This window comes from Rissa tridactyla, chromosome 2 (assembly GCF_028500815.1).
Source record: "Rissa tridactyla isolate bRisTri1 chromosome 2, bRisTri1.patW.cur.20221130, whole genome shotgun sequence".
Classification (NCBI taxonomy): Eukaryota; Metazoa; Chordata; class Aves; order Charadriiformes; family Laridae; genus Rissa; species Rissa tridactyla.
Window position 1 is genome coordinate 32379717 of NC_071467.1, and position 27109 is coordinate 32406825.

General features: G+C 39.6%; 1 protein-coding gene across 1 annotated transcript in view; it reads left to right on the forward strand.

Annotated features, from left to right (window-relative positions):
• TPD52 (tumor protein D52) overlaps nt 1-27109 on the forward strand; it is a 130268-nt gene that overhangs the window by 60586 nt on the left and 42573 nt on the right. The window contains exon 6 of the mRNA XM_054189892.1: nt 2265-2446. Coding sequence (XP_054045867.1) covers nt 2265-2446 — 182 coding nt within the window. The remainder of the gene's footprint in view (nt 1-2264; nt 2447-27109) is intronic.

The following is a 27109-nucleotide window of genomic DNA, read 5'->3' on the forward strand; positions in this document are numbered from 1 at the left end:
GGAACTGGGTCATCTAGTGTAGTGTCTGATTCCACTGGCATTCATTAAATTAATCCAAACCATAAATGGACTTCCTCACATCCTGTTGAAATATGAAAACAAAGCTGCTTTTTACCTGAGACCTGAACTTAGCTGTGGAGTATGTATGCATTAGCCTACAAACGGTAACATCTGCCTTTCTTTGTGGTTTGTGGTGGTTTTGTTTTGTTTTGGTGTTTTGTTTTTTTTCCTAAACCAATTTTATTATTAGTTTGCCTTGCTATGAAGGACAACTGAAAATATTCTGGGATGAAATGATAGCAGTCCTTATCATCCTGAGTTTATATGTTGCTGCCGTATTCTTATCTCTGCCCTTATCTGTGGGTACTCTCACAGTCTTGTTTGTTCATCCTGATGCTCACTTGGTCCTTTGGTGATTTAGTTTGGAAACTAGACCAACAGAAAACTGTCCGTACAAGAAAGTAAATGGGCTTTTGTTTGTTACATTCCTGAAACAGGCTTACTCCAGGTTAGGACAAGTTTCAGTGGTGGCATAAGGGGACAGGAGTTCTTTCCGGGAGGGAGTGGAGAGGGCAGGATGAGGTGTGGCAGTACCAGCTTGGTTGATTTAAACGCTTACAGACCTGTGCCCTAAATTAAAAAGACTTAACAGAGTTTTTGGAGGGCCCCAGAAAGATTTTTGTCAGATGTTTGGTCTCCTGGATGGAGCAGGTGAAGTATTTGGAAGGATGATCTATTCCAAAACACCAGTTTCTGAAAAGCAGCATCTCTGCCAGTTGATGATACTGTGCATGTGTCTAGTCCCTTCAGTATCATACATGCTGCCCTTCTGTATTTACATTATGTGTATTTTTTAAGTTCCTGCAGGCATCCCCCCTTCATAATGTTACCTCTTACTTGGGAAAGTTGTTTTTCTATGTAGCACTCAGCTGCTTCATTTGAGAGACTGAACATCCACTGGAAATCCTCTGCTGTGAGTGTTCCTGTCGCTTTCTGGATGATTGTTTTCATTGGCATCATCTTCCTCAAACAAATTGAGTTAGTTCAGGAGTAAAGGATGGAGAAATGGGATAAGGCTGGTTAGGGAAGTAGGGAATTGAACGATTAATTCGGTGGATAGAGTAGTTGGCTGTGGAGTTTCGTTGTATTTGACTGCTGTAACTTGGTGTTGGGTGACAAGGTATAACTAAGATGAGATGTATCATCTTTGAAAACAATGTTCATGAGCATAGTGGTGACGGAAAAGTGTTTATTACTTTACAGAGCCAAGCAGTTGAATTCCAAGGCAATTGAGTGATTATGTGAACTCTAGTGAGTTCATAGGGGGAAAGTCAGTGGAAGACCACTGAATTTTGCACTTTGGTGTACCTCAGTTTCCCTTAAAACAGGTTTTGGCATTTCAATATGAGGATTGATTTGTAATCTCCTGCCCAGACGGAGTCATTTTGAGGGGATGTTAATTTTGAAATATTTACTTTTAGCTTATGGCTTATACATTGAGTTAAAGTTTCTTCTAGATTGCTGCTGCCCCCTCAATTCGTATGATAAACCTCATTTAAGTACTCCCCTCTTATTGCTTCCACTATGTTGCATTTATTCTTGGAGCACTTACAGGATGCATTTGTACAATTAATTTTCATGTATTTGAATTTAGACTGCATTGTGACATTCAAACAATCCTGTGTTTGGAACCTTATCTGATACTAGCTTTCCTGTATAAAATCCTACTTCTGTGTTTGCGGTTTACCATCAGCAGCCGCTTTCCTTTTTGTGGTGTGTGTGCATGCATATGTGTGCATGTTGCATTTTCTTCAGCTCTTGTCCTTGGGATGCTACGTTTAACAGTTCCTGTTTCTGAAGCAGCAGATTTACCACACGTTAGATCTCTAGCTTACAATTCCCGGGGCCAGGTCACGTCAGAACAACCCGCGCTGTTTGTGCCTTCCAGCAGAGCTGGAATTCAAAACTGTCTCTTGTTTTTACTTCCCCAAGAATAAAAGTTTACAAATGTACAAGTGGAAAATTATGGTATTTTTCTCTGTTTGTATAAAATATAGATGGTTTTTCAGCATATACTTGAGGTAGTTAATGGGAAAGCGTGTCGCTGAAGCCAAAAGGTCTTTCAACCTTTAATTGCTTGTTTATTTTGTTCTGTTTAGTTCTTCTGGCTTGAAAAAACCCTTTTTGTATGTTACAAGTTTAATTTAATTCCTTCTCCAAATAGTATGTTTTGTGATTTATTTTTTTTTATTTTTAATCTGTAGGTTCCTTCAGAGAAATCAGAATCCTTTGCATCCCTGTTGAGGCGCTCTCCCTTAATTCAGATGGGACCTGCCAAAGATAAAATTGCCATTGGTCGAATATTCCATGTTGTAGAAGATGATCTTTATATAGATTTTGGTGGCAAGTTTCACTGTGTGTGCAAAAGACCAGAAGTAGATGGAAAGTAAGTAATAAACTTACGGTAAGCGATTACTATATGTGACTGACATACTGAAAGGCTTAGCTAGTGGCACTTGACCATCTTCTGGATTGAGTTTGGGTAATTCATATGAATTTTATGGTTTAAACTGTGGAAGTTACCATATTGTGCAGAATTAAAGTATGATCACAAACAGACCTGCGTAGCTCAGACATCATGGTCTAGAATGCAGATTCCTTTGCAAGTTTGCATTGTTACTATCTTTGTTAATCTGCAAGATCACTGTGTCTAAAATATTAAGTATAATTCCTGCAATAAACAGTTCTGAAATGATTGATTTTTTTAAAGGAAAGATTTATTAGAAATAACAACACATTTGTGTGCAAGTTGGTGATAGTATTTTATCAGAGCATTTGTATACTCAACTTTCTTTTTTTGACGGGTCTATGAATTTCAAAACAAATGTAACTGATGGCTCAGGATAAACTGAGTCCTTTGCGCCTATCACGTTTGACAGCAGGTGAAGATTTTCGTAGTCTTTCGCTGATGCTGTGATGGTAAAACCCTTGTTGCTCTTTGATTCTCTTGCTAATTTTAAGCTGAGACGAGCTTTTTCTTTCCCAATGCTATTCTTGCATGACTGAGGAGTGTTTCTATATTCATCTCAATCTATGACTGTTTGTTTTGGTTTTGTGGTAGAGTTCAGATCAAAGCTCCCTGTTCAGCTTACCTGTCCTTCTGCCAGGCCCACTTGACTTCCCCACGCACATTGGGGAAGATGCATCTGGAGCATTGGGGAGTTTGTCCTTATGGATCAATGGCCTCTTCCGGGCACCTTTTCATGTCAGGACAGCGTCTTGCCTGCCCTAAACAAGCCTACTATCCTGAAACTCAGGAGTCTCTTCTGGCACTTGCCTTTTTTACTTTCCTTCAGAGTTTAAGCTTTGTCATTGGTCGCTGCTGCAGCCGAGGCTGCCATCAGCTGCCACATTCCCAACCAGTTCTTTCGTGCCAGTGAGTAACACATCCAGCAGACCTGCCCTAGTTGGCCTGTTTGGCACCTCTGTCAAAGAAACGTTACCAGGACACACACTCTGGATTGCCTGTGCCCCTCCATGTCTACTTGAGCAGACATCAGGACGTCTGAAGTCCCCTGTGAGAATTAAGACCTGCAATTGTGAGGTGGTGTTTGGTTCTTTAAATAAGGTTTCATCCACTCCTCTTCCTCAGCAGACAATCTGTAGCAGCTATCCACCATGACACTGTTTTTATTAGTCTCCTCTCTGATTCTGACCTGTAGCTCTCCACTGTCTGCTTGCATGGTTCATATCAAGGCTCCATGCGCTCATACCCCTTCCTCGCTTCCAGTGCAGCTTCTTTACTGTGTCCCGTGTTTGCTTGTGTGCTTCCTCCCAGGTTTAGGGAGTGGGAAACTTTGTGCGTTGTCTTCAAATCCCTGACTGTGATTCACTCCCCTTGTGAATGCTGAGCCCACCACTCACCCTTTCCTTGTGTGGTGTTAATATCTCATTTTGTCACATTGCTCTGGAATACTTGGGTGGCAGGACAAATCAGAGGAAAGTAATGAACTGTGTCGTCTTAAAAAAGCTTGCAGGCAGATAAGTGTCTTTCCACTCTTTCCCTACACTCATCTTTCTCCTAATGCTCTGTCTTTCCTTCTGGTGCATGTTGTGGTGGTACAGTGGGAAATGAGGCCCAGGGAAACTATTGTTGGAGCAGATGCTTCAGAACAAGTCAGTTGTCCGCTGAATGCTGGGACCTGAGAGGATCTAGGCCAGTTGTATTTTTGGCTGCCTGTTATAATGATAAAAACAAGCGGATCCACATAAGGCTTGTTTACGCTTCCCTCTCACTGCTTTTGAGTGGGAGTAGAGAGTGGGAAATTAACAGCCTGGGCATTTTTAATGAAATAAAATTTGGAACTAAAGACGATAGTCTACAAAATGATGCAGACAGCATTTACAACGTTGAGGAGTGGCAGTGGAAGTAGTAGTGTTGATACTCTGTATCTAATGGACCCTGACACTTTTTTCCAATTCATAGTGGTTTTGGAATTGGAATTTCTAAAATTTACCTGGATATACAAAAAATTGCAGTCATGGGCAATCTTTTGTTCTGTTTTTTTAGCTTGTAGTTTGTCATAAGGTGCTGTGTCATATAACATAGTTGTACCAATTAATTTCTAACTGGGATTTTTAACACAAAATTTGTAAAGTACTGGTGGAATCAAAAATAAACATGGACAACTGCTGTTTTAGCTAGCTGCGTGTGCCATCAATAGTATTCAGGTGCTGCTGAGTTTGGATCTCCTTGCTTATTTAAAAGGAGTAGGAAGACTTATGCCTTTGCTTGTACAATTGCTTTGATCTGCCTCCATGGTAAAGACAGCAGCTCATTGATTTAGACAGTAAAGTTTGCCTTACCAAAACAAGTACAATCTTTTCATACATTGGCCCCACCTGGAGTACTGCATCCAGCTCCTGAGTCCCCAACATAAGAAGGACATGGACCTGTTGACGTGAGTCCAGAGAAGGGCCACAAAGACGATCAGAGGGCTGGAGCACCTCTCCTATGAGGACAGGCTGGGACAGTTGAGGTTGTTCAGCCTGGAGAAGAGAAGGCTCCAGGGAGACGCTGTAGCATGCTTCCAGTACTGAAAGGGGTCCTACAGGAAAGATGGGGGGGGACTTTTTATCAGGGAGTGGAGCGATAGGACAAGGGGTAGTGGTTTTAAACGGAAAGAGGTTAGACTTAGATGAGATACTAGGAAGAAATTCTTTACTGTGAGGGTGGTGAGACCCTGGAACAGGCTGCGCGGAAAAGTTGTGGATGCTCCATCCCTGGAAGTGTTCAAGGCCAGGCTGGATGGGGCTTTGAGCAGCCTGGTCTAGTGGGAGGTGTCCCTGCCCGTGGCAGGGGGGTTGGAACTAGATAATCTTTAAGGTCCCTTCCAACCTGAACCATTCTATGATTCTGTGGCCTTAGTAACTGTGAAGGCGTAGAGTCTTTTGATGAACACTGACATCTCTTTGGAAGGCAATAACTGCTTTTGATCACCAGAATAAAGGTTAAAGGCTGGAGTATCTTCTACCAAAGCTTGAAAGTAACTAGATAGAATTTGCAGTGTGTATTTATATCTGTATCAGCTTACATTGGTGACTGCAGGAAGACTTTGTTACTGTTATTTCTGTTAATTCACTTGCTGACAAAAGTGACTTCAGCACCATATTGTACGTGCGTGTAATCAGTAGAACTGTTTACTGTTTTGTTTGCAAAATGTTTATTGTTTGTGCCAAGGGGAAGAATGGGCGTTTTAATTTACAGATAACAGAGGGTTTCTTGAAGGCCATCAGTTCAGGACAGAAGAGCCAGATTTAATCTTCTGACATGGAAATTCATGATACCATTTTTAGGAAGTCAGTCTTGAGAGCATGGCACTTCTAGTACATGTATTCTGATCCTGATCTTTGTTTTTAATGTTTTGTCTTTTCGGGTATTTGTCAACTCCTCCAAAATATCAGGTTAGCATCTTTAAAGGAAAAACTCCTCTCTCTTGCCATTTATGTAAGAAGGTATCTTCATGAGGACATGTGCTTTCAATATTTCATCAATTATCTAGCTTTTTTCTCACCAGGACTCAACTATTTTCATGATACTGTAATACAGTTTTCTTTTTCTTATATAATATCCTTTGCTCTTTGAAAGTGCTAGAAGTTACTTGAAAAGAAACAAAAATCCTACAAGAGGTTCTTGTCTGTAAAGCTTGTTCTCTTAAATTGCTCAGTCCTGATCCTAACAGTTGTGATCTCTTGGGATGTCCAAGTGAAAAGACCCTGTAGTGCTACCACCACGTGGCCATAAGAAAAGATTCCACCCTCAAGACTGTCTTGGGTAAAAAAGCAACTACAAAAATAGGTGTCCCTCACTTGGAAAATTTGAAGTAGCTACATAAATACATTTTCCCATCAGTTCTTCTAAAGTAAACTTCAACCTTTTAGGAAAAAAAACCCCACAAAACCAAAACGGAATGAAACACCACAAACTATTAAGTGAAAGAAACCTCAGACCAGTAATGATACAAAATTTAAATTGAATAAACATTTGAAGAACCTGCTAGCTGTTTTCTTTTGGTTTTTGCTGATTGTTTTACTTCTTTGTATCCTCTTCGGGAAAGCTGTTTCACAGGAATGCAAAAGATAGATTTCATTACTGACATTGATGGTACTGAGATTGGAAGCATGCATCAGCTTAGTTAGAGACCAAAGATATTGTTGGTAAAACCTCCCTGGGGTCAGGCAAGGATGTATTTGGTTATAAATGTCAACAGCATTTTGTTATTTGGGTTTTATTTAAATGACAGGAGTATTCATTACACTTATTTAATAAGACCATGAAACCATATGTGCTGTACTTATTTAATATATACTGTAATTAGTAAAAACATGTTTCTTGATACACTTCGACTTAAATGCTGTATTAAATTTGTGGTTTATGCTAACAACATATAGCAGTTTTGTAAAGCATCCAGAATTTATACAAATGAGAAAAGGTCTGTAGGAAAGTAAGTGTACAGTAACTTTTCAGCTATAGGAAGAAAGTGGTGTATTTTTTTTCTTTCTTTTAACATGCCGAAGAAATTAAATCCTAAAGAGGAAAGTGTCTGCCTTAGATCTCCAAATGAACAACAACCGAATCCATGGCAAAAAGGTGCTGTTACAACCTGCTTCTGCCATTATCAGATGGAATTCCTAAGAACCAGAAAATGTGGGAAGGGGTTGTGCTGACACTGCCTGTTGCATGGTCTGCACCTGTACTGTTAATGACCATTTCCCATCAAAAGCACAATGGCTTTCAGCAATTTTCTAAAATGTAGGATTGTGGGACCAGCTTCCAAAGAGGATTAAACTGCACCTCTCCATGCCAGTGTAATGAAGCTTTATTTTCAAAGACTGCTGTAACCCTCCAGCAACTCCAGTATTATCAGGCTGTAGGATCAGAAAGACACTTCCTTTATGTTTGAGTATGCAGCTGGTGCAGGGATTTCCAGTATATCCTGTGGCGATTTTACTTGACACCTTTTATACCGTGCGTATTTGCCAAACTTAAATAGTAGAGAAGGGAAGAAATCATTTGATGCTGGTTGTGATTTAGAACATGACAGCTTAATGAGCATCATAAAACATTACCTAATGCTGTTTCTGTAAATTGTATCAAAATATTTATACTGTTTGAATGGTTGCCAAGGTGAATTTTATTTGGGAAACATTTTAAATTCTTCTCCTTTTGTTCTTTTTTTTTTTTTTAAATATTTTATAGATAAGGGCAGAATGGAATCCAGTTAAAAATAGACTTTTAGACTAGGTAATGTGAATAAGGCTGGCTGTTTTCTACCATATTCATTTTATTAAGACAGTCTTCAATTTAAGTTAACATTGAAAGGTGAAATTATTTGAAAGATCTTGTAAGATTAAAAAAAAAATCAATTTCTGAAAAAAAAGAGGTGCATGGAGAGAGGTGCTCTGCAGGGGGGAGGATTTCAATAAGACACTATTTGGTTTGGTTCCAGTTTGTAGTTAACTATTCTATTTTGATGCCATGTGAATATGCTCCTTGGAACGATTAGTGCATCTTTCAACCAGAATGAGCAACCTCACACAAAGGTACTTCACTCTCGGTGTGCGGCAAAGATACTTGAAGGGAAGATGTCAGCGTGTGGTAAATTCACCTGTTGCTTGCTGAACCCTTAGTTTCCCTGACTGTTGTGTATATAATGGTGCAAGATTACTATGGAAAGGTTTAGAGAGATGATGTTAAAGACATAATCATTCTAACTCTTCCTTTTAAAATTGAATAAAGACTGGACAACTGTCAGGAGGCTGGCCTGATAGAGAGACCCAGTACCCCACTCTCTTCCTCGGGGCCTTTGCTCCTTCTTTGCCTGAAGAATCACAAGCATCAAATTCACACTTAACCTGGTGTCTGTGACTAACTAGGAGCAAAGTCTTTGAGTAGCAGTAAGGGCCACCCGTAGGACACAGAGCTGGTAGCAGTGGAGTGACTTACTGATGTTTTCGTCAGAGTACGTATTGCTTTCCTGTCAAACTTGGAATGTTGATGGAACTATTACTGCTAAAAAAAAAAAAAAGGGGGGGGGTAATTAATCTGATACATAAAGGAAACGTTTCTTGCTGCACTAATGCTGATTTTAGTTTTACGTTTGTTTTTATGGTAGTCTACTTCCTTTTTACTGTCTGTTGCCAGCAAAATACCATCTATCTGTAATGTGTAATTCTCAAGGGGAAAGAAGGAAATTGCTAACCAGCAGTACAAGTGATATAATAAATGATGCTTTTGCAAGTACAATTCTCAAACTCATGCAGATGCAGAAAAAACGTGTCATAAGAAAGAGACTGAAAACCTGTAGAAACTTAGTAATTTTTTGAAATTATTATTAATGCATGTTGAAGGTACTGATAAAATGAACACGGTGCTGGGCCGGTGTGCAAAATTGCTTTTGATTTCCATGGTGTAGTTCTTGCTTAGAACAGGCTGAAGGTCTGCTGAGGAAAACTGTTCTAACTGCTACTTTTGGTAAGTGAGGAGCATGAACACAGTAACTATACTAGCAGCGTTTTCTTATTCTAGTTGTATGTTCAAATTGTTGCTGTTCGCTCATCAGAATTAAATCAGTGGTTTCCTCCTTTGCTGCTTCTATTCTTCTGTTGTAGTTTTTATTCCCAACAGATCAGTCTTTTTCTCACAAGTCTTTCTAGTAGTAACCACACTGTAGAAAAAAAAAATCTCATAAGATGATGAATGTAAAATGTGTAACCAGCCTCTTAGAGGGAACACGTTATCTTCCTTCCTTCCGTCATCTTTTGCTGCTGTTGTCTCGTTCATGTGCTCTGTTAACTGTTTGTACCCCTTCCAGGCTGCTCTCTGTATTCTTTTTTCCAATATTGATTGCTAATATATATTTCAAATATAAATATAATGTAGTTACATTTATAACTAATTGCAGTTTTATATTATTATATCTATTCAGTATTATATGTTAGTAAGCCTTTTTAGCTTTATTGCTCATCTTTTTACCACTGTTTTCCCACTGAACTGTTAGAATTTGCAGTTTTGTTGTGTGTTTTTAAGCAGTCGCTGTGTTTTAGAGGTGGCTGTATTACAGCAGTATATGATATGTTACTTCTAATAATGCTTTTGGAAAGTTTTATAAATAATTTTTGCTCATTTATGCATAATTAAAGCAGAAATTGCATAACTTACTAAAATATCTATTAACATAATCTTATTTAGTCAGCATGAACACTTACCTGGCTTTCATAGAAAATTTGTCATATTCTTCTGTTATCAGCTCTGATTATTTTTTTTTTTTGTTTGTTTGTTTGTAAAGTATTTCTTGCCTGTCAAAATAAATAGTAGTGGCATAAGTAAGCAACCTGGGAGAATTTGGTAAGTTTATATGACAGTGGTTTCCTTTGTGTCTGTAACTTCAAATGATTTGAGTCTATCACTGCCACATCGCTGACTAATACGTTTGTAATATTAAATAGGTATCTGAAATCAAAGCAATCTTCATAGTTCCTTGCTTCTTCCTTACTCTCCTTAGCTTCCAAGTTGTCCTACCTATCAGGTAAGCACCTACTTATTGGAGGGCAAAATTCCTCTGCATTTTGAAAGATGAACTTAGACCATATTATTTTTGAATTGTTGGTTAATTATGACCTGGTCAGATTTGCTGGAGTATAAAACAAAGTGTGCACACACTCTTTCCTGAGTCTCTTCCAGTTTGTGTCTGTTATGGAAAACATAAACCAGACAGCTGGTCTCCGCACTGTGAAAACCAGTCTCTTTCTGTGATTAAAATTACCAGAATGTCATGTTGAAACTCTCTGAGGACCAAGGTGGTTTGCACGAGTCATCAGCAAACTTGGGTTTTGGCACTCTGGTCAGCCTTTGGTCTCAAACTTTGCCCAAATTCCAAGGAGAAATGGTAAGCGGGACTAATGTTGTTGTCTTGTTCCCACATACCAACACTGCAACTTAAAAAGGAGGCCTTGTTGTTTATATTGAAGAGGGCTAAATTCAAGGAGGTGGCATGAACTCCTTTTTCTACAAAGCTTCCATACAGTGCAATACGCCATTGCTCCGAGCCCAAACAATGCACGCGGTGCCACTCTGTCTGCTGTCAAACAATTTCATCTCTTTCTTTTTTTTTTTTTTTAAATAAGCATGCAGAGTAGCCGTGTGATTGCAAACTTAATCTGTGTACTTCAGCAAATAACCTCTTAACTTATTTATAGCAGCGTGCATTTTGGAAATTACAGCATTTTTATCCCCTATGGACATAGCTTATTATTTGCTTGGTTACTTTACAATTGTGACTGTTTTTGCCACCCACTGTATATCGTTCTTCAGCGGTTATTTTCAACCACAAATGGAGGTGTTGGCTTTGTGTGGTTCTGTAGCACACAAGACTGTGCTTCCAGAGTTCCCAGAGCCCACAGTCTCTTTTTTGGATGGATACTGTAAATTTTTCATCACAGATAAATACTTCAGAGTTTAGTTAGTGTAATAATAGCATGGGACAGGTGTTTGTTGTCAAAAGTACAACTAATCCATATTAATGAGGCACTCTGCGCAGCATTTGGTATGGAGTATGCAGCGTAGACCTAGGATTATGGCTGCACCAGTGCATGCAGACCTGCAAATCACTTTTTCCATATTTGTTTTCACTTCTGTCATGAGTTTGAAGTAGCAGAGAGTTATGGAATTTGATTGCCTTTGGAGAAAAACCACACAAAACTAGTAGCATTTACTGGTGAAAATTTTGTGCCAGCTCTGTCTTCCCAGGGCATCATGATAAATGGGAGATGGAATATGCTGTATGAAACGTCTTGGGAGAACAAAGCAGTCCATAGGTGGCCTGGAGCTTTTTTGGCAGTGTCAAAGTCTGTAAATACTCGTTAAACCACACTTTTTCTCATATGTGGACGTGCACACATACACGATAGGAAAAAAAAAAAAAAGGCTTGGGAAACTTATTACGGTATTGGAAGGCTTGAGTGTTGTCTGTAGAAGATGAGGTAGGTTAACTCTCTCTTCCTCTAATTCAGGTATTGGATGTCAAGAACTGTAGAAACTAGAATTACAAACTCATGACTTAGCAGAAGAATTAAAATTGTTTCTAGTATTTTGTTTTGAAGTTGATGAGAATAAATGGCTTGAATCTCTGCATGTAGCATATATGGAAATTCTCTTCCCCCCCCTCTCCCCCCCCCCCCCCCCCCAACACACACTTTGGAGAAAGCCTGGTAGTTTGCATGTGGGGAGGAGCTCCCTCACTTAAATATTTCTAGCAAAGTATAATTAATTACCTCAATAGCTAGGAAAGGCTGTAGGAATCTTAGCCATTCCAGATGCAGAAGATTTTTAGTGAAAACCCTAATGCTCCCCAACACGTTTCACTGACTGTGGCTGACAGTGGATGAGGTGGGGACGTGGTGTCTGATACTCTTCAGAGGTACAGGGAGCTGTACTTTACTGAACTGCAGAGCAAGGTGCAGATGATTCTGGCTTTAAGTCTGCTCAGTTTGACCTGTTCCTGTAACAGAGGTAAGGACTAGGTGAAAAAACAGTCCAGGTTACCCAAGCAGTATAACTACTTTATTAGGTTGGGTGTAACTGCGCTAAACCCTCTTTTTAGCATAATGAGTTGAGCTGCAGCGCTGCGCTGGTGTGGTCGCTTGAGTTCACTTTGGGAGCCAGCTTGGTCTAAAGTAGCTCATGGGCTCTGCATGGCAATCCACTGAGAGGTGTAGACTTGCCCAAAGACAGAAGCTATTTAGTTTCTAAGTTGAGAAACTGAATTAATGATGGTTTGGACCAAATGTCTTATAAGTCTTCATATAACATAGATCTTACTCAGGAAAATTAATGCTATCGTATAACCATGGAGTGGTAATTATTCATCCCTCTGGAATAGTTTCAGTAAGCAAGTCTGAGAAGGGAATTAACACAGTGAGGGAAACACTCTGCAGGTAATATATCAACCTCAAGCTCTTCAGAAGGCATGAGTCAAGCCTCCCACAAATCATGATATTAAAGTTTTTATTCTTTTTGTTTTATTTCTTTTTGGATTCTTTAGTCTTTGGGTTCACATCACTTTTTTTTTTTAACTTGGCAGAATAGGAATTTTTAATTAAACCAATTTTTTTTTTAAAAGGCAATTGAGTGCTTGTGTAACAGTGTAACTGCAAGAACCAAGACTTTAACACACTAAATATCAGAAAGATATAACAAAATTGTTAATATTAGCAAAGCTAGAGATGTTGTACAGAATTATTTCACTGATAATTCTTCTCAGTCTGCTATATAATATTAAGATGGCTCAAGCTGGAGGCCGGTAACTAGCAGCGTACCCCAGGTGTCAATGCTGGATCCAGTCCTGTTTAACATCTTCATTAATGACCTCAGTGATGGGACAGAGTGTACCTTCAGTAAGTTTGCATAGAGTACAAAACTCAGGGGAGTAGCTGTTACACAGGGTGGTTGTGCTACCATCCAGAGGGACCGTGACAGGCTGGTGAAATGGGCTGAGAGGAGCCTCATGAAGCTCAACAAAGAGAAGTGCAAAGTCCTTCCCATGGAGGGGTACAACCCCAGGCACCAGTACATGCATGGGCCACCAGTCTGGAAAGCAGCTTGGCAGAGAGGACCTGGGGCTCCTGGTAGACACCAAGCTGAACATGAGCCAGCAATGTGCCCTTGTCGCAAAGAAGGCAAATGGTATCCTGGGCTGCATTAGACAAAGTATTGCCAGCAGGGTGGAAGGAGGCGATCCTTTTCCTCCACTCAGCCTTGGTGAGGCCAGACCAGGAGTTCTGTGTCCAGTTTTGGGCTCCCCAGGTCAAGAGACAGTCCAGTGAAGGGTCCCTAAGATGATGAAGGGACTGGAGCGTCTCTCCAGTGGAGAAAGGCTGAGAGAGCTGGGACTGTTCAGCCTGGAGAAGAGAAGGCTCATGGGGCATCTCATCAATGTGTATAAATACCTGAATGGAGGGTGCACAGAGCCAGGCTCTTTTCAGTGGTGCCCAGTGACAGGACCAGAGGCAATGGGCACACATTGAAACACAGGAGGTTCTCTCTTAACATGAGGAAACGCTTTTTTTTACTGTGAAGGGTGACTGAGCACTGGCACAGGTTGTCCAGGGAGGTTGTGACCCTTTTTCCTTGCAGATATGTAAAAGCAGCCTGGACATAGTCTTGGAGGACCTTGCTTTGAGCAGGCTGGGGGGGCTTTGACCAGGTGGCTTCCAGAGGCATCTTCCAACCTCTGCTGTTCTGTGATTCTAACATGATAACTTGATAGAAGACCTGTCTGCCCGACTGAAGGCGGTGGCCATCGAGGATTCAGTCACGCAGTTGCATTTGCGGTCAACTGTCCGTACAGAGGGATGGTTGATCAGAGGGAGGAGTGGGTGTTGACTGCCGCTTGGAATAGGCCCAAAAAGACTGATAGAATTAATTCTGTTACTCCTACACACCGAACTCCTGACAGATGCTTTGCTTCCCCTGATGCTTTCTGTAACTCCTTGTCAGCCTATTTCGATGCCGTTATCCAACCAGGGCACAAAAGCAGATAAATTCCTACAAAGCAAGGTAAGCCTGTTAAGGCCGAGTGTTTCTGAGCTGTGTAGGTGATTCAGCTGCTTTGCTATTATTAGGCAGCTCAGCAAATCTGAATAAAAAGAAAAAAAACAGTGTTTAGAGGCAAAAATAAATAACATTTTATTGCATGTCTATTATTTAAAACTAATTTTCCTTTTCTGCTCACTAATACACTAACAAAAACTACACAGTCCTTGCCGCCTCTCCTTTTGCATGCACTTGTGTGGAACTAAGATGGGAAGAGCAATTGAGTATAATTTTTATATGAAGCGTTTTTGGAGGAAGAGGCAGAAGCAATGGAAGAGCTAAAGTAACACTTAGGTTGTATGTAATAGCTCTTACTGAATAAGGAGCATCTGACAGCACAATCCCTGCTATTGTATTTGCTTGCCTGATTTTTCTAAAACTTTCAAGATTAAATTTAAAATCCTAGGCAGGTATGGCTGTTGTGCTGGAAGAACTGCAGTGTAAGTAAAAACTCATGTATTTAAAAAGAAGAAGAAAAAAAAAAAAAGAAAAAGGAGTTACTCTTCTAAGAGTATTCAGTAGCTGTTAAAACTTGCCTTAATAAATTTTGGAGTCTGTGTGTGGTCACTGCTGCCGTGGCTCTGTCAGCATTTTAAGCATCATAACAGCCAAGCAGGGATGCAGATGTCTGTTGCTTTGTGAACTTGCTGAACGCAGCCATGATTTATGGATACTGAAGTATGAAGTATGATGATAGTCAATCATGGGGTTTTTCTTTCTTTTTTTTTTTTTTTTTTTAACCAAACCAAAGCACTTTACTTTTTCCTTTTGTGGTAGCTGTCAAGAGAGGCACATTTTCTGTTTTCCTGTTTTAGCATTTTACAACAATTTATTTCTTATCTAAAGAACTCAAAATCCCGCCACCCAGCTTGGGCGAGAAATAACAACCACCCCCCAGTCCTTCAAATCCTGAAGGGATTGTTATGAAAATACTGAAGCTGTATTTTAAATGATCTGCTTTGAGGCTTGGCGGGCTCTGATGACATGGAAAAGTGCGCATAATGTGGTCACACTGCGTGAGCACGTACCCACTTAACCGAGAAATTGAGATACGACTCTAAAGGCGGGGAAATAACCATTGGGTACAATGAAAAATGCCTATCACTTATTAGTGTTTGGTGACTTCCCATTAGTAGGGTAAGAGGAAAAGGGCTTAAGCAGTTTTTCTTTGATTAATGATTTTATTAGAAGGAATGAAGGATTGCTTACTTGTTCTGTGTAAAACCTTTTGTTCTTTATTTTCATAGTAGTTAGCGGGCTCTTCCAAAGGCAATGAGATCTTATGAACCAGTTTCACGGTTCGTGTAAAGCTATATAAAGCATGTCTTTATAGAAACACAAAGCTCACGTGTTTAACCCTGCTGAAATCTTCTGGAAGTAATGGAGTGTTAATTTTAAAAACTTAATTATTTAAACTTTTATCTTCTACAACATGAAATCCCAATGAAACTTTCAGGTCTTTTCCATATATCGTAAGGAAATGTAAGTAGCATACAAGTTTAATTTATTTGCAATTTGTACTCATTAACTTCAAGTATTCAGGTAGAGATCTTAATCTGAGTGGTAATTATAAGTTGATTGCTAATCTGTCTTCCATTTAGGGAGTTCACTTACTACTTTTCCTATGACTTTATACATTTGAAGTTGCCTAAAAGTGTTTTAATCTTTCAGATCAGGTATTGCCTGCTCCCCTTCACTCATCTTTTGGTGCCAGACCAGTCTACTTACCACCCAAATACTAGATTTTGCTCCCTCCGAAGCCTTTCAAGACTGTTCTTGGCAGCTGGCTTGACAGGGCTGCTGGAGATGAGACTGAAATGCGCTCTCCTTCCTCCAGACAGAGCTCGGTAAACAAACTGTGATCCTCCGCTTGGCAGGAGGCAGAGCTGCCACTGCTGCCAGCCTCGGGGGGCGAGAATGGGGGGGCGGGACGCAGAGCAGCGGTGGTGCGTGGCAGCAAATACAATATCCCTTTCTGAGTATTTCAGTGACTTGACTCACACATTGCTGTAATGCGAAGGTTTGTGAAATATTCCTCTGCTTCTGCAAGATGTATTAGGAATATGCTAAGCTTTGGCCTGGTGTACGCACCAGCGGTGCATTTAGCTAAAACTAAATTATAGTAGCCCAGTGGAAAGAAATAACGCATGGCTGGAGTAGGTTAGGCTGGGTTCAACTTGCTAAGCAGTGATATAAATTTACAAAAAATAAAAAAGGAGTTTTGCAGTGATCTAAAATCACTCTGTTGAAAAAATTGGTGGAGCAGAGTTTATTGCTCAGTTTTCTTCTCTCATCATAGGGAAAACTTAAAAGGTCTTTCTCTGCTGAGAATTACCCATTCAATATAAAAAAAAAAAAAATTGTGCTAGATGTTAATTCTTCCAGCTGCTTTGATCAGCCTTTAGATCTATGAGTATTCTTGTGGCAGGGTATGTAATAACCCTAATAGTAGTTGAAAGGTGAGGATTTTCCTCCTTTGAAGTGAACTAAAAACTGTCCATTCAGGATTGTGATTGATCAGGTCCTTGGTAGGCTTGCAGGCATGCTTTGGCATTCGTACAAATGTTTACCTACTTTACATACTCAGTGCCAGTATATTCAAGTGCAGTCATATGTCTTATAGCTAGTGTTCAAAGCAGGCAGGCCTGCTTTATTTAAATAAGGCCATATGTAGATATAAAAAGTAGGAATTCTTATGCCATTATAAAATAAAGTATCTGAGAATAAGGTGATGGTCTTCACATATCTTTCAGGTTATTTGCTCACAACTCGCTTGCCAGGAGTTGGAAGTCATGGCTTCAGACTCCCAAAATCTTTGACTAGCTCACACATAATGAAACTTTCAATTTGTGGGATTTTTTTTTCCCTGGCATTAGACATTAATTTTTCTTTTTTTTTTTTTTTTTTACTATTTTGGGGCTTTCTCCTGTAGATGGTTAATGTAATAACAACGTTCCAGTATTTTGAGCTTAAAAAATGAAATTGAAAGAGCAGTAGAAAGCATGCTAATGCTATGTTGGCTGTTAGTGATAAAATGAACAGTGTTCTTTGTGTTCCATTCATGGAAATCCAGGGATTTGTTTAATTTAAAATGCATTTTTCTTCTCTCTCCGCCCCCCCCCCTTTTTTTTTAACCAATTCACAGTTGTAAAACATTTTAAACAGTTCTTTCACTTCAACTTTGTCATGTATGACTTTATCTGTAGTACAGGCTTCATGAGTTAAAGCAGTTGCTAACTCCCATGTTACCTTCATGCTAATCATTCTAAAGTCTAAATACCTTTTGCAAGCAAAGACTTCACTCCTTAGAATAACGCATGCATATTTTGTTTTATATTCTAGTATATAAAGCAGGTGAAGGTAACAGTTGTGACGTTGTGCAAGAGGGCTACTTTTGTTCCTTAAACATGCTTATAAGGATGGTGATGTAAGTAATAGAAGCATGGCTTCCATAAAGGGAAAGTTGACAAAAATAATTATTTGATTGTAATCTATATGAAGTGGTTTTTTTCCTCTGCTAATAGCTAACTAATATACAGGAGCATGTGCAATATTATGTATATGATAAATTTTCCCTGACCCTTTATTTGTACAATCTAAATATTTTGTGTGAAATACAGATGTATAACTATGATTATCTTTTGTTACTCTTCTCAGTTCCTTTAAAAGCCTTTGCAGTGGGGATTTAAAATGACGACTACCTTGTTATCACCTTTGATGTGCCTTTTGAAGGGATGCAGGGCTGCTGTAATTCTGTATCCCATGCTCAGTTTTCATGCGCAGCCGTGAATTGTGTCACGGTGGGGAGGGACGGGGTGTGGGGTGGTTTTGTTTTTGAAGGAGATAAAATACATTCCGTAAAACCGCGACGCTGTCTTCGTATGCAGGCTTCGCCTGTGGCCAGAAGTGAGAAGCGGGATGGGATGGGGTGGGGTGGGATGGGATGGTGGAAGCCCCGTGACCGGCGACCGTGGGCTTCCCACCGGAGCCCTCCCGCGCTGGCGGGATCCGCCGCTGGCTGCCGGGGCGAGCGCGGAGCCATTCTTCCGCCTTCACTTCCTCGGCTCTTTAGCCCCCATTGAGCGGCAAACAGTGGCGGGAGACAAAAGCTGTATACACTGTACAAACAGAGCACCAAAGCGGCAGTACACTGACTCATTCTTCGCTCTGTGTGAGAACTGAGGGGGACTCTATTCACCGCCTTTGTGCCGGTGTCTGTCAACAGCGCTGTTTGAGGCCAGCCCCATTGTGCCGGCCAATGTTTCTTATTGACCCGAGTCTGTGCCCGCAATGTTCCCAGGGTCGAAGTTGCGAGCAAGAGAATGTTTGAAAAGGGGTAATCGTGGGCTAAATGCGTTTTGCTGCATTGTCGTCTGACCTATTAAATCTAAACTGCGGGCCGCGTTCATGCAAACAGGTAATTATGTAGTCACAGCTGTGGCCATTGACATCTGGTTACCGCCCCGTGGAAAAAGGGGATGGGGCGCTCGCCTCTCCCTCCAGGCTCTCAAGCACTGAACTGTAATGATATTAACTGAAAATAGAGGGTGGATTAGCGAGACTGACAGGTCAACAAGGTGGATACTTTATCCATGTAGGCAGAAATAAGTCCGAGTGCAGTTGCTTGGGTATTTCTGCTACCTTACACATCAGATTTTTCCCATAGCTGCAGGCTTGGTTGGGCTCCTCTAGATCCAGTTATTATTAGCGGTTTTAGATCAGGAGAGGCTGCAAAATACTCTTGTTATCTTGTCTGTGCAGAACAGCTCTGCAAACAGCTACCACGTTAACTAATTTTATTTTATTTTTTTTTCTAAAACAAGTGGCTTACAATGGCCCTTGTCCCTGGAGGCCGGGTCGCCAGGATTTCCAGATAACAAACCTTCATTATCAATAGGCCAGCATTTCAAAACTTAGTGGTAAGTGTACAAGGGTAATAAAACATTGCTGGCCATAAATTATTTTAGGGCAACTGCTTTTTCTTTTAATGTACTTTGAAATTGAGGCGTAGTATTTGCATGTAAATTAGTGTGACACATCTTCTCTGTCATCCCCCTCTGCTCCCCCCTTCTGCTGGGAGGGAAGAGGTCTCTACGTAACACACGTAATGATTCAAACAGTGTGCTTTTCTGGCCTGTGCAACTTTTGGTGATGGGGTAGACAACAGCCACTATGGAAATTAGGAGAGAGGGTTACAGGGCCGTGGGTGACTTCCCTGGCACATCAAAGCTGGGAGCAGGCTGGGTGCTGGGCAGCCCTGCCTGCAGGGTAGGAGGGGAGTGCAGCCAGCTGATAAATTCCTGTTTTAAGGGATCTCCTGCAGGAATGAATGGTTAGCTGCTGCTCCTTGCATTTGCATCCCAGCGCTGCTCCTTAGGAGCCAATTATTCTGAAGAGCTGTTGCAATGCAGTGTGTAATGCAACAGGGAGAGTAGGTGCTACGTGTTATGGCAAATACATAACATATATAAATATATATATATAAAAAAATCCTTCATGGTTATGGGAGGCCTGTAATTGCTAAAAGTGTGAAACTTTCTCCTGCAAAGGCATGTCCGCTGTTTCGGAGCTCTTGACTCATGGAGCAGGGAGGGAGAAAAGCTGGTCTGCTCGGACTCATGGGAACCTGTGTTTATTGTGGATCTCTAAAATTGTCTTGTTATGTAATTAGCTTATGCTCTTTTTCTGTGGGTTTGGGGGTTTTTTACTTGATTTCTGCCTCTTCTACTCCATACAGGCCTCTATAGAACTTACTGATTATTATGCAAGAAGCAAGGGTAAAAAAGCCAAACCCAAAAATATTTCAAATGTATCCAGAAATGTGTTGGCATTAGCATCTTTTTCAGGCAGAGAGCAGTAAGGAAAGACAAGTCCATCTACCAGCAAAAGACAGTTAAATTACATCTTCACAATTATCTGATCCTGTGTGTCTCCAATACTTATTGCTGTAGGAAGGAGTAAATTTCCTTAGGGACTTTTTTAGGATGTACCAGGGCTATATACAGTCTCTTTGCTGCTGTGTGTCGAGAAAAATTTTTCCAGATATGCAGAAAATTCTATTTGTGCATTTCCCAGTAGATTCATTAACTTCATAAAAATACTAGGTAGTCTTAGGAATTTGTTGTTTCTCACCTATGTAGCTCTGTCTCCTAAACCATTTGCCCATTTCTCTGCTTAACAAAAAAGAAAAGAAAAAAGAAAATATTCAAACCAGAGTATTTCCTCTTCACCACCCATTGTTTTTTCTACTGTAAAGGGAATACCAAAAAATTATATTTAAATAAGGACTCAAAAGGACTCAGTTGTCTAAAACAGTATTCTTCTCAGCTGTGTTACCTGTAGAAGAGATAAATGAGACTGAAGACTTATCCTGTAGAAGTCTGTAAGTGCTTTGCACTCTTAAAATATTTTACTTTTATAACTAAGAAGAAACCTGTTCCACTCCAAATATGAAGAGTCAGGAAGAACTTGAAATGAGAATTCCCAAAAGAGATCAAGAAGCTTCCTGGCTAAATGGTTTGTTTTACCTGACTTACCTAATAAGTAAAACTTGAGCAAACTTTTTAATTGGGTATTCCCATTTTGATGCCATGTGCATTCTGTGATATCTCAGTTGTAATTCTGAGTGTCTCTTTAGGGAATTCAAAAGGAGTTATAAGAATGTGTTTTTCAAAGAGTCAAAGATGACTTCTTTAGACGTGTCACCGGACTTACTGAAATAGGTACTAAGCACTGCGGCATTCTTATACCTTTGGAAGGTGTTGCTGTATAATGAAAGGCAGGCTGAAAACTAGTTGTAGAAATGGTTATGCACTCAGTAGTTTGGGGAGTTAAGGTAGTAATATCAATGTAATCGGGGGGAAACCTTGCATGGCATATGTAGCTTAGTTTCATGCTTCAGCAAACAAGGCATTATAGACAAACTTTTTAAAATTCAAGGCAAAATAAGAGAGCAGAGAATGTAGACTTCTTGGATACGCACTGAAAACTGATGAAAACATGCAGTATGTGTACTCGGCATCACAGAGGACAACTTCAGTGTGGGCTGCTAGGTTTTCCTAGAATGAAAAATTCATGATGACTTCATTGGTCTAATTAATTTTCTTGAAGCAGTAAGAGCGTACAGAGGTAAAACCAGGCAATTTATTTGAAACATGAGGGTTTGAAATCTGAGGTTGAACAATGAAGGGTTTTTCTTTTTTTCTTTTTTTTTCTTTTTTTTTTTGTCTTGGAGGTGGCTGTATGTAATGCTTATGATTAAATGGGAAATAAGATGCCTCTGATCAATGCTTAGCAGGTTTTCCTTTGTCTTTCACAGTAGCAGCATGTATCAAATGAAAAACTAATAGTAATTTATTATACCTTTTACAAAGAATTCTGCTTGATTTTTGTTTTAAGATTTGTTTATGTAGTGAATTAGATTCTGTTTCAGTTTTAGTATACCTCTGTTTCTATTTTAGTTAAATATGAGTTAGCCTATGTGAGACTATTCACAATGCAACAGTATTATCTGTCAATCGGTATCTCTCTTTCTGCATTGGAAATGGAAATGAATAATATTCTTTCTGAAACTGGTATACTTACTGGCAAAATCAGCCCTAAATATGATGCATATATATGCAATCTATATATGATGCATACGTAGCTATAATCTAAATGGGCATAGTTCCTGTATGTTTCTTAGAAGGAGAATGAAGTGTGAGTCAAAAAAAAGAAAAAGGTTTTGAAGAGAAATTAGTTGACTTTTTTCAACAAAGGGCCCCAGGGTATCATAACCTATGTGTAAAAACAACAGTACGCTTGGCACGCATTGCCCGAGCGAGTTCAAAAGAACTTTATGGAAACTGAAATAACCTTTCTAAAAATATATTTGAGGGCATACCCTTTGAGTACTGGAAATAACATTCTGATAGCACGTGGTAGGACAGCCCTTTTCCGATACATAGCGTCTGTGGATTACAGCGATAAAGAAAATACGGCAGTGAAGTGTAGGAACGGACAATACTTGTAGATGAAGGCTAACCAGTCACTGGTGCTTCCTTTAGGATTTGTCTTTGTACAGCCTGTGGGAAAAGATTTGCGGTTCTGTGAGCTCCCAATAGAAACAACTGAATGTTAACAATTTTCCTTATAAAGGTTTTTTCAGGTTTAAAAAACTGTGTTTATCTCAGCAGAGAATAGCGCAAAACATTTGAAATTATTTTTGTGAAATTTAAAAAAAAAAATTAATTCATTTAGAGCCCGCTAGGTACTTATTTATTTCAGTTTAAAAATCTACAATATTATCTAATGCTGAGACAACATTAGGAGCATGTTCATGTAATGCATGGTTTTCTGGATGCGTCAAAATGAAGAGCTCAGATGTTGCTTTACATAAACACAGCTATAGGGAGGATCAGGTATTTGACTTGTTAACATACTGTCTAAAGCAGAGAATTTCACTTCAGAAAAGGAAGACTCTGCAGGCAAGTTCCGATCAGTAATGGCTTTGGAAGACAGCTCTGTTCTTCCTGTCACGGGGCAAATGCACGGTAAGAGCAAAGAAGTGGGGTTGGATTACAAATTATCTCATTTAGACTGTGTAAAATCCAGATTTATTGCCCCAAAGTAATCAAAGCCTCCATTACGAATGTCTCGTTATACTCAGTAATATGAGGGCAGTTGGCTAGTCAGCTGAATTTTCTGGTCTTGTAACTTTTTAAAAGTTGAAACAGTTTGCTTTTTCCTATTGGTTTTATTGCATGTAGACATTTCTCATATTCAAGTTAAGATTGGGTGGTTTTTTTCCCCAGTTACTAGAATTAAATTAATTTAGTTCATCTCTCAGTCACATCGTAACTTACTGTTTTTCATTAGGGAAGATTTCCACGTATAGGCAGGATGCGGTGGTTAAACAGGGTTTTGGAACAAGAAAATATAGATTACAATTGGTGCAAGTCAGCCTCGACGCGGGCTTCCTTTTACCCGCCCTGGCTATTGTCACAGCTTCCCCTCATTCAGTTTGGTGGTGGCTGTTTGTTGCGTGAGACCAATAGATAGTATCGATAGATTGGCAAATGTTGTGTTTATATTTGATCTCTTGTAAAATAGAAAGGGAGTTCTGGCTCCTTCAGAATTCCTCACTAGCCTAATGACATAATTGTTGCTCTGCAGCCTTCAAGAATGAAACAAAAAACTACTTGGATAGTAAAGAATTTTCAACAACCTCTTCTTGCTTTATTTTTTTAAAGGAATTTCTGCTCTTTGATAATTTGAGATCTGTCTGTTTTTCTTTGAAGGAGGAGAGACATGGCAGTTCACGCCAAATTAATGCAAGAGGAATGCTTACTTGATTTTAGAAACGCTGCTAAAAGTCATAGTACTGACTACCTGATTAATTCATCTTCATTTATAGAATCGGTGAGGTAAAAACGTGTGGAGGGCTTGGAGCCCTCACGGTACTGGTAATGTAAGAGCTGCTCAGGTATTTCTAGAAAGAAGATGCGTGTGCCTTGGTTGCTTCTGGAGAAGGTAGGTGCAGCAGAGGGTTAACTCTCTGACATACTGAAGTGTCTTAATTAGAGCTTGGCAAAGAGCCACTGCCAGTAGAAAAAAAATACGCCGTGCCTGAGACGACAGCAATAACTAGTAGCTTGAGCCTCTGGCAAGGTCTCCTGCATTCAGCAGCGCTCTCTGCTTGTGCCTACCTGTTGTGGGAAAGCAAGATGCTGCCCAGACCCGAAACAAAGCAGCCCAGCATTTTCCCATCCAGCTTCGCCATTGTAGCCACAAAAAGAAAGGATGTGGGGATGCGGAGAGGGGGGAGATACCTGTCAATAAAAGCAGCTTTTGCGGCCACTCGCTGTACATAGTGGCCCGCAGTTGAAGGAAAGTCTAGTGAAAACTGTGGAGCAAATCTGGATTTGCACACTGTGGAGTCCAGTACTTGCCTTAAAATGGGAAAATAGAAGAATTTGAAGTTTGAGGCTGAGAAGATTTTAAAACGTTGATGACCTGTGGTGATGCTTTTCAAACTGGGAATTACTGCATTGTTTTGAAGAATGATGACGATTTACTTGTAAGAATTATTAGTAGATACTGCTTTCCCAAGGTTATGGCTTATGTACAGTCCTGATGGGGAAAAGTATAATATCAGGTTGCCCAGTTAATGATATACTGTCACAGGATGGATGACACAGATTAAATGTAAAAAAAAAAACAAACATCAAACCTGTTATTTAAAAATGAAAAAATAAAACTACTTATAATTTCAGGACTAGGTTGCTGTATCTTACAATGAGAAATACAGAGATACAGACGTGATAAAATTGAGCTGATAACGTTGTGTATGTAGAGACATATTCAGACAGTAGGGTATGTACTCCTCAAGATGGTATATTTGTGAAGTGTGTAGAAAGGCATGTATTTTCACAATTTAAAAAAAACACAAACGGAATTTGTAAGACTGCATCTTGGGGTCTGTGTGAATGTTGAAATGCCCTGTACCTGTATTTGAAGAGAAGAAAAATGTGTTGTAAGCTTAAGGGATTTTTCAGTGGTAGCAACAGCAATTAAGCTCTTCTGTCCCTCACTGAATTTCAGTGGAAATTAATCACCTAAATCCAGTCAGTGGAGGCCTGAAAGTCATCTCCTTTTAGGTACAACGACATTAATAATGCATTGCAGTTTGACTCTACAAAACCACAATAACAAAAATAGTTGTTACTGATATTAATATTTAATGATAAGTAATAAAATTGAATCAAAACCATACTTGTGTGTATCTTTAAATCTCTAGGTAAACCTTAGTGTTTACGTAGTCAGACTTCAGTGTGACTCTGCATTACGCAGTAAATCACATCAGAGGAGGCTTGCAGGTCACAGCAGAGTGGAAGTCCTGCTAATTAGTTAGGCACTGTATGGTCATTTAATCCATGCCAGCATAACAATAATCTGTTACTTTAACACCTCACTGGAGCATTTTTTGAGTTTCTAACTCTACCCTTGCCTATTGAGTAAGTAGCAATGCTAATGTTGGCTTTGTGTGTGCCAGGCTGGTGGGTACCGTCACAGACCTGTTCTGCACTGTTGGAGTAGGTTTTGGATATATGGAGAGAAATTTAAAAATTATTTAAATTTAAAATTTAAATTTAAAAAAACAGCTCTTAATTACAGTCTGCAGTTTGCTCTGATAAAAACGCTCTTGGAATAAGGTCGTAATGGCCCTGGAAAGACTATCTCCCGTTTTATGCTTTCTACTTACAAGTTTGACTTTTTGCCTGGGATCATGCATCACTTCAGAGGAACACATCAGGACCTTCTAGCAGTAAAAGTCCATCCTGCAAAGCAGAGGACAGGACCTGTTTCCGTAGCATTCAATCATAGCGCAGGCTGCTTCAGAAGAGAAGGATCTTCTTTCTGGAGAACAACACCTGCTTAGGTCTTGTTGCATGAAGAAGGGTTACCTTCTGCTTGTGAAAGGTGATCTCTTTTAATTTATAGTAAACACAGATAGTGAAGAATCCTGGGTCCCATGGAAGACTTCCCAGTATGTGTACCTGATTGGAATATAAGGAATTGAGCTTCTTGGATTTATCCACCTGCATTATGCCTCTGAGACAGCCAGCTCTTCTTGTGTGGGCACTTAATTGTATGCTATGGATAGCTGAAGTGTCGCTTCCCTGCCTAGTGAAGGCGTGGGTTATTCCTTGCAAAGAAGCTGCATGGGAAAATAGATGATGTCCTTGAGCATGGAAATGTTTTGTTCTGACCAGACTTGTCTTGGGTACATGCAGCTACTGCAGAGTTAATTATGCTGCAGGAGTTGTGCATTTACATTTTCTGCATATGTTTTCTAGGAGAAATATTTGGATAGTCAATGTTCTGCTCTGCTTTTCCGAATGTTTGTGCAATTATTTTAAATAGAAATTGAAGAGCAAAGTCAATACTCAAATATGTTACTGTAGACAGTTTGCATGTGTGTTTGTTTATTCTAAGGAATGTAACGTGTCTGTGTAAATTTGTATTTAGACACTTGTAAAAATAACAGTTTGACCCAGTTATCTGAGAGCAGTTGTTTTATGAAAGGACTGCTAAGGATCAATTAACATCTACCTGAGAAAACACATATTGGAAAGCATAATGAATATTTAAAGTCTAAATTATTTGAAAACTACGTATATAGTACATGTGTTTCACTGATATTTTTGATGGTTAATGTCACTCTCTTTAATAAAATCCTTTTGCTTGTAATGACCAGGAAGAAAGCTTTATATTTGAGCCTTAGCTTGTAAAATACGTTAAGGAATGAGGTTGACTTTTAAAAAGTCTTGAAGAGAAAAGTAAGCATTTGCAAAAACATTTGCTTTTTAGATACACTTGTCGGAGAACTAGATTTGCTCATTTTATATATATTGATTGTAGTTGTAGTGAAATCATTTGTGTTGTATTAGAAGTACAGTTAACTGGCTAGGAATTGTATGTGTGCATATATACATTTATATGTAAATGTATTCAATTCAGGTATTATTTCTTGGGTTATGTTGTTTTTTATTTCGAGCTCAGTTGAACAGAGGATGGTGACAGCCAAACTGTTGCCAGGTAAGAGAACAGGTCAGTTATACTATTAAATTGCAATGGGCATTGCACACTTTCATATTTCGTGGTTTGCAGAAGTGTAGTCATGTAGGTTTGTAAAACTTGATGGTGGGTGGAAAACACATCTTACTGCCATCTTCACCTACTTTTGACATGGTAAAACAGGGCACAACAAGTTGCAAGAATGAAATAGGGATCAAGATCCTATGTGCAGCGTGGGTATTTAGCATCAGCAGACATTTCTTGGCAAAGAGGCTGTGTACTTTCTGCAATGTGCTTCTGCATTTTATGGTTCCTATGTATGTTGTGTTTTATTATATACAGTTCAGAGACTGATGGAATAAATACGTCTAGAGGTGTAACTGAGCATGGGACCAGTCT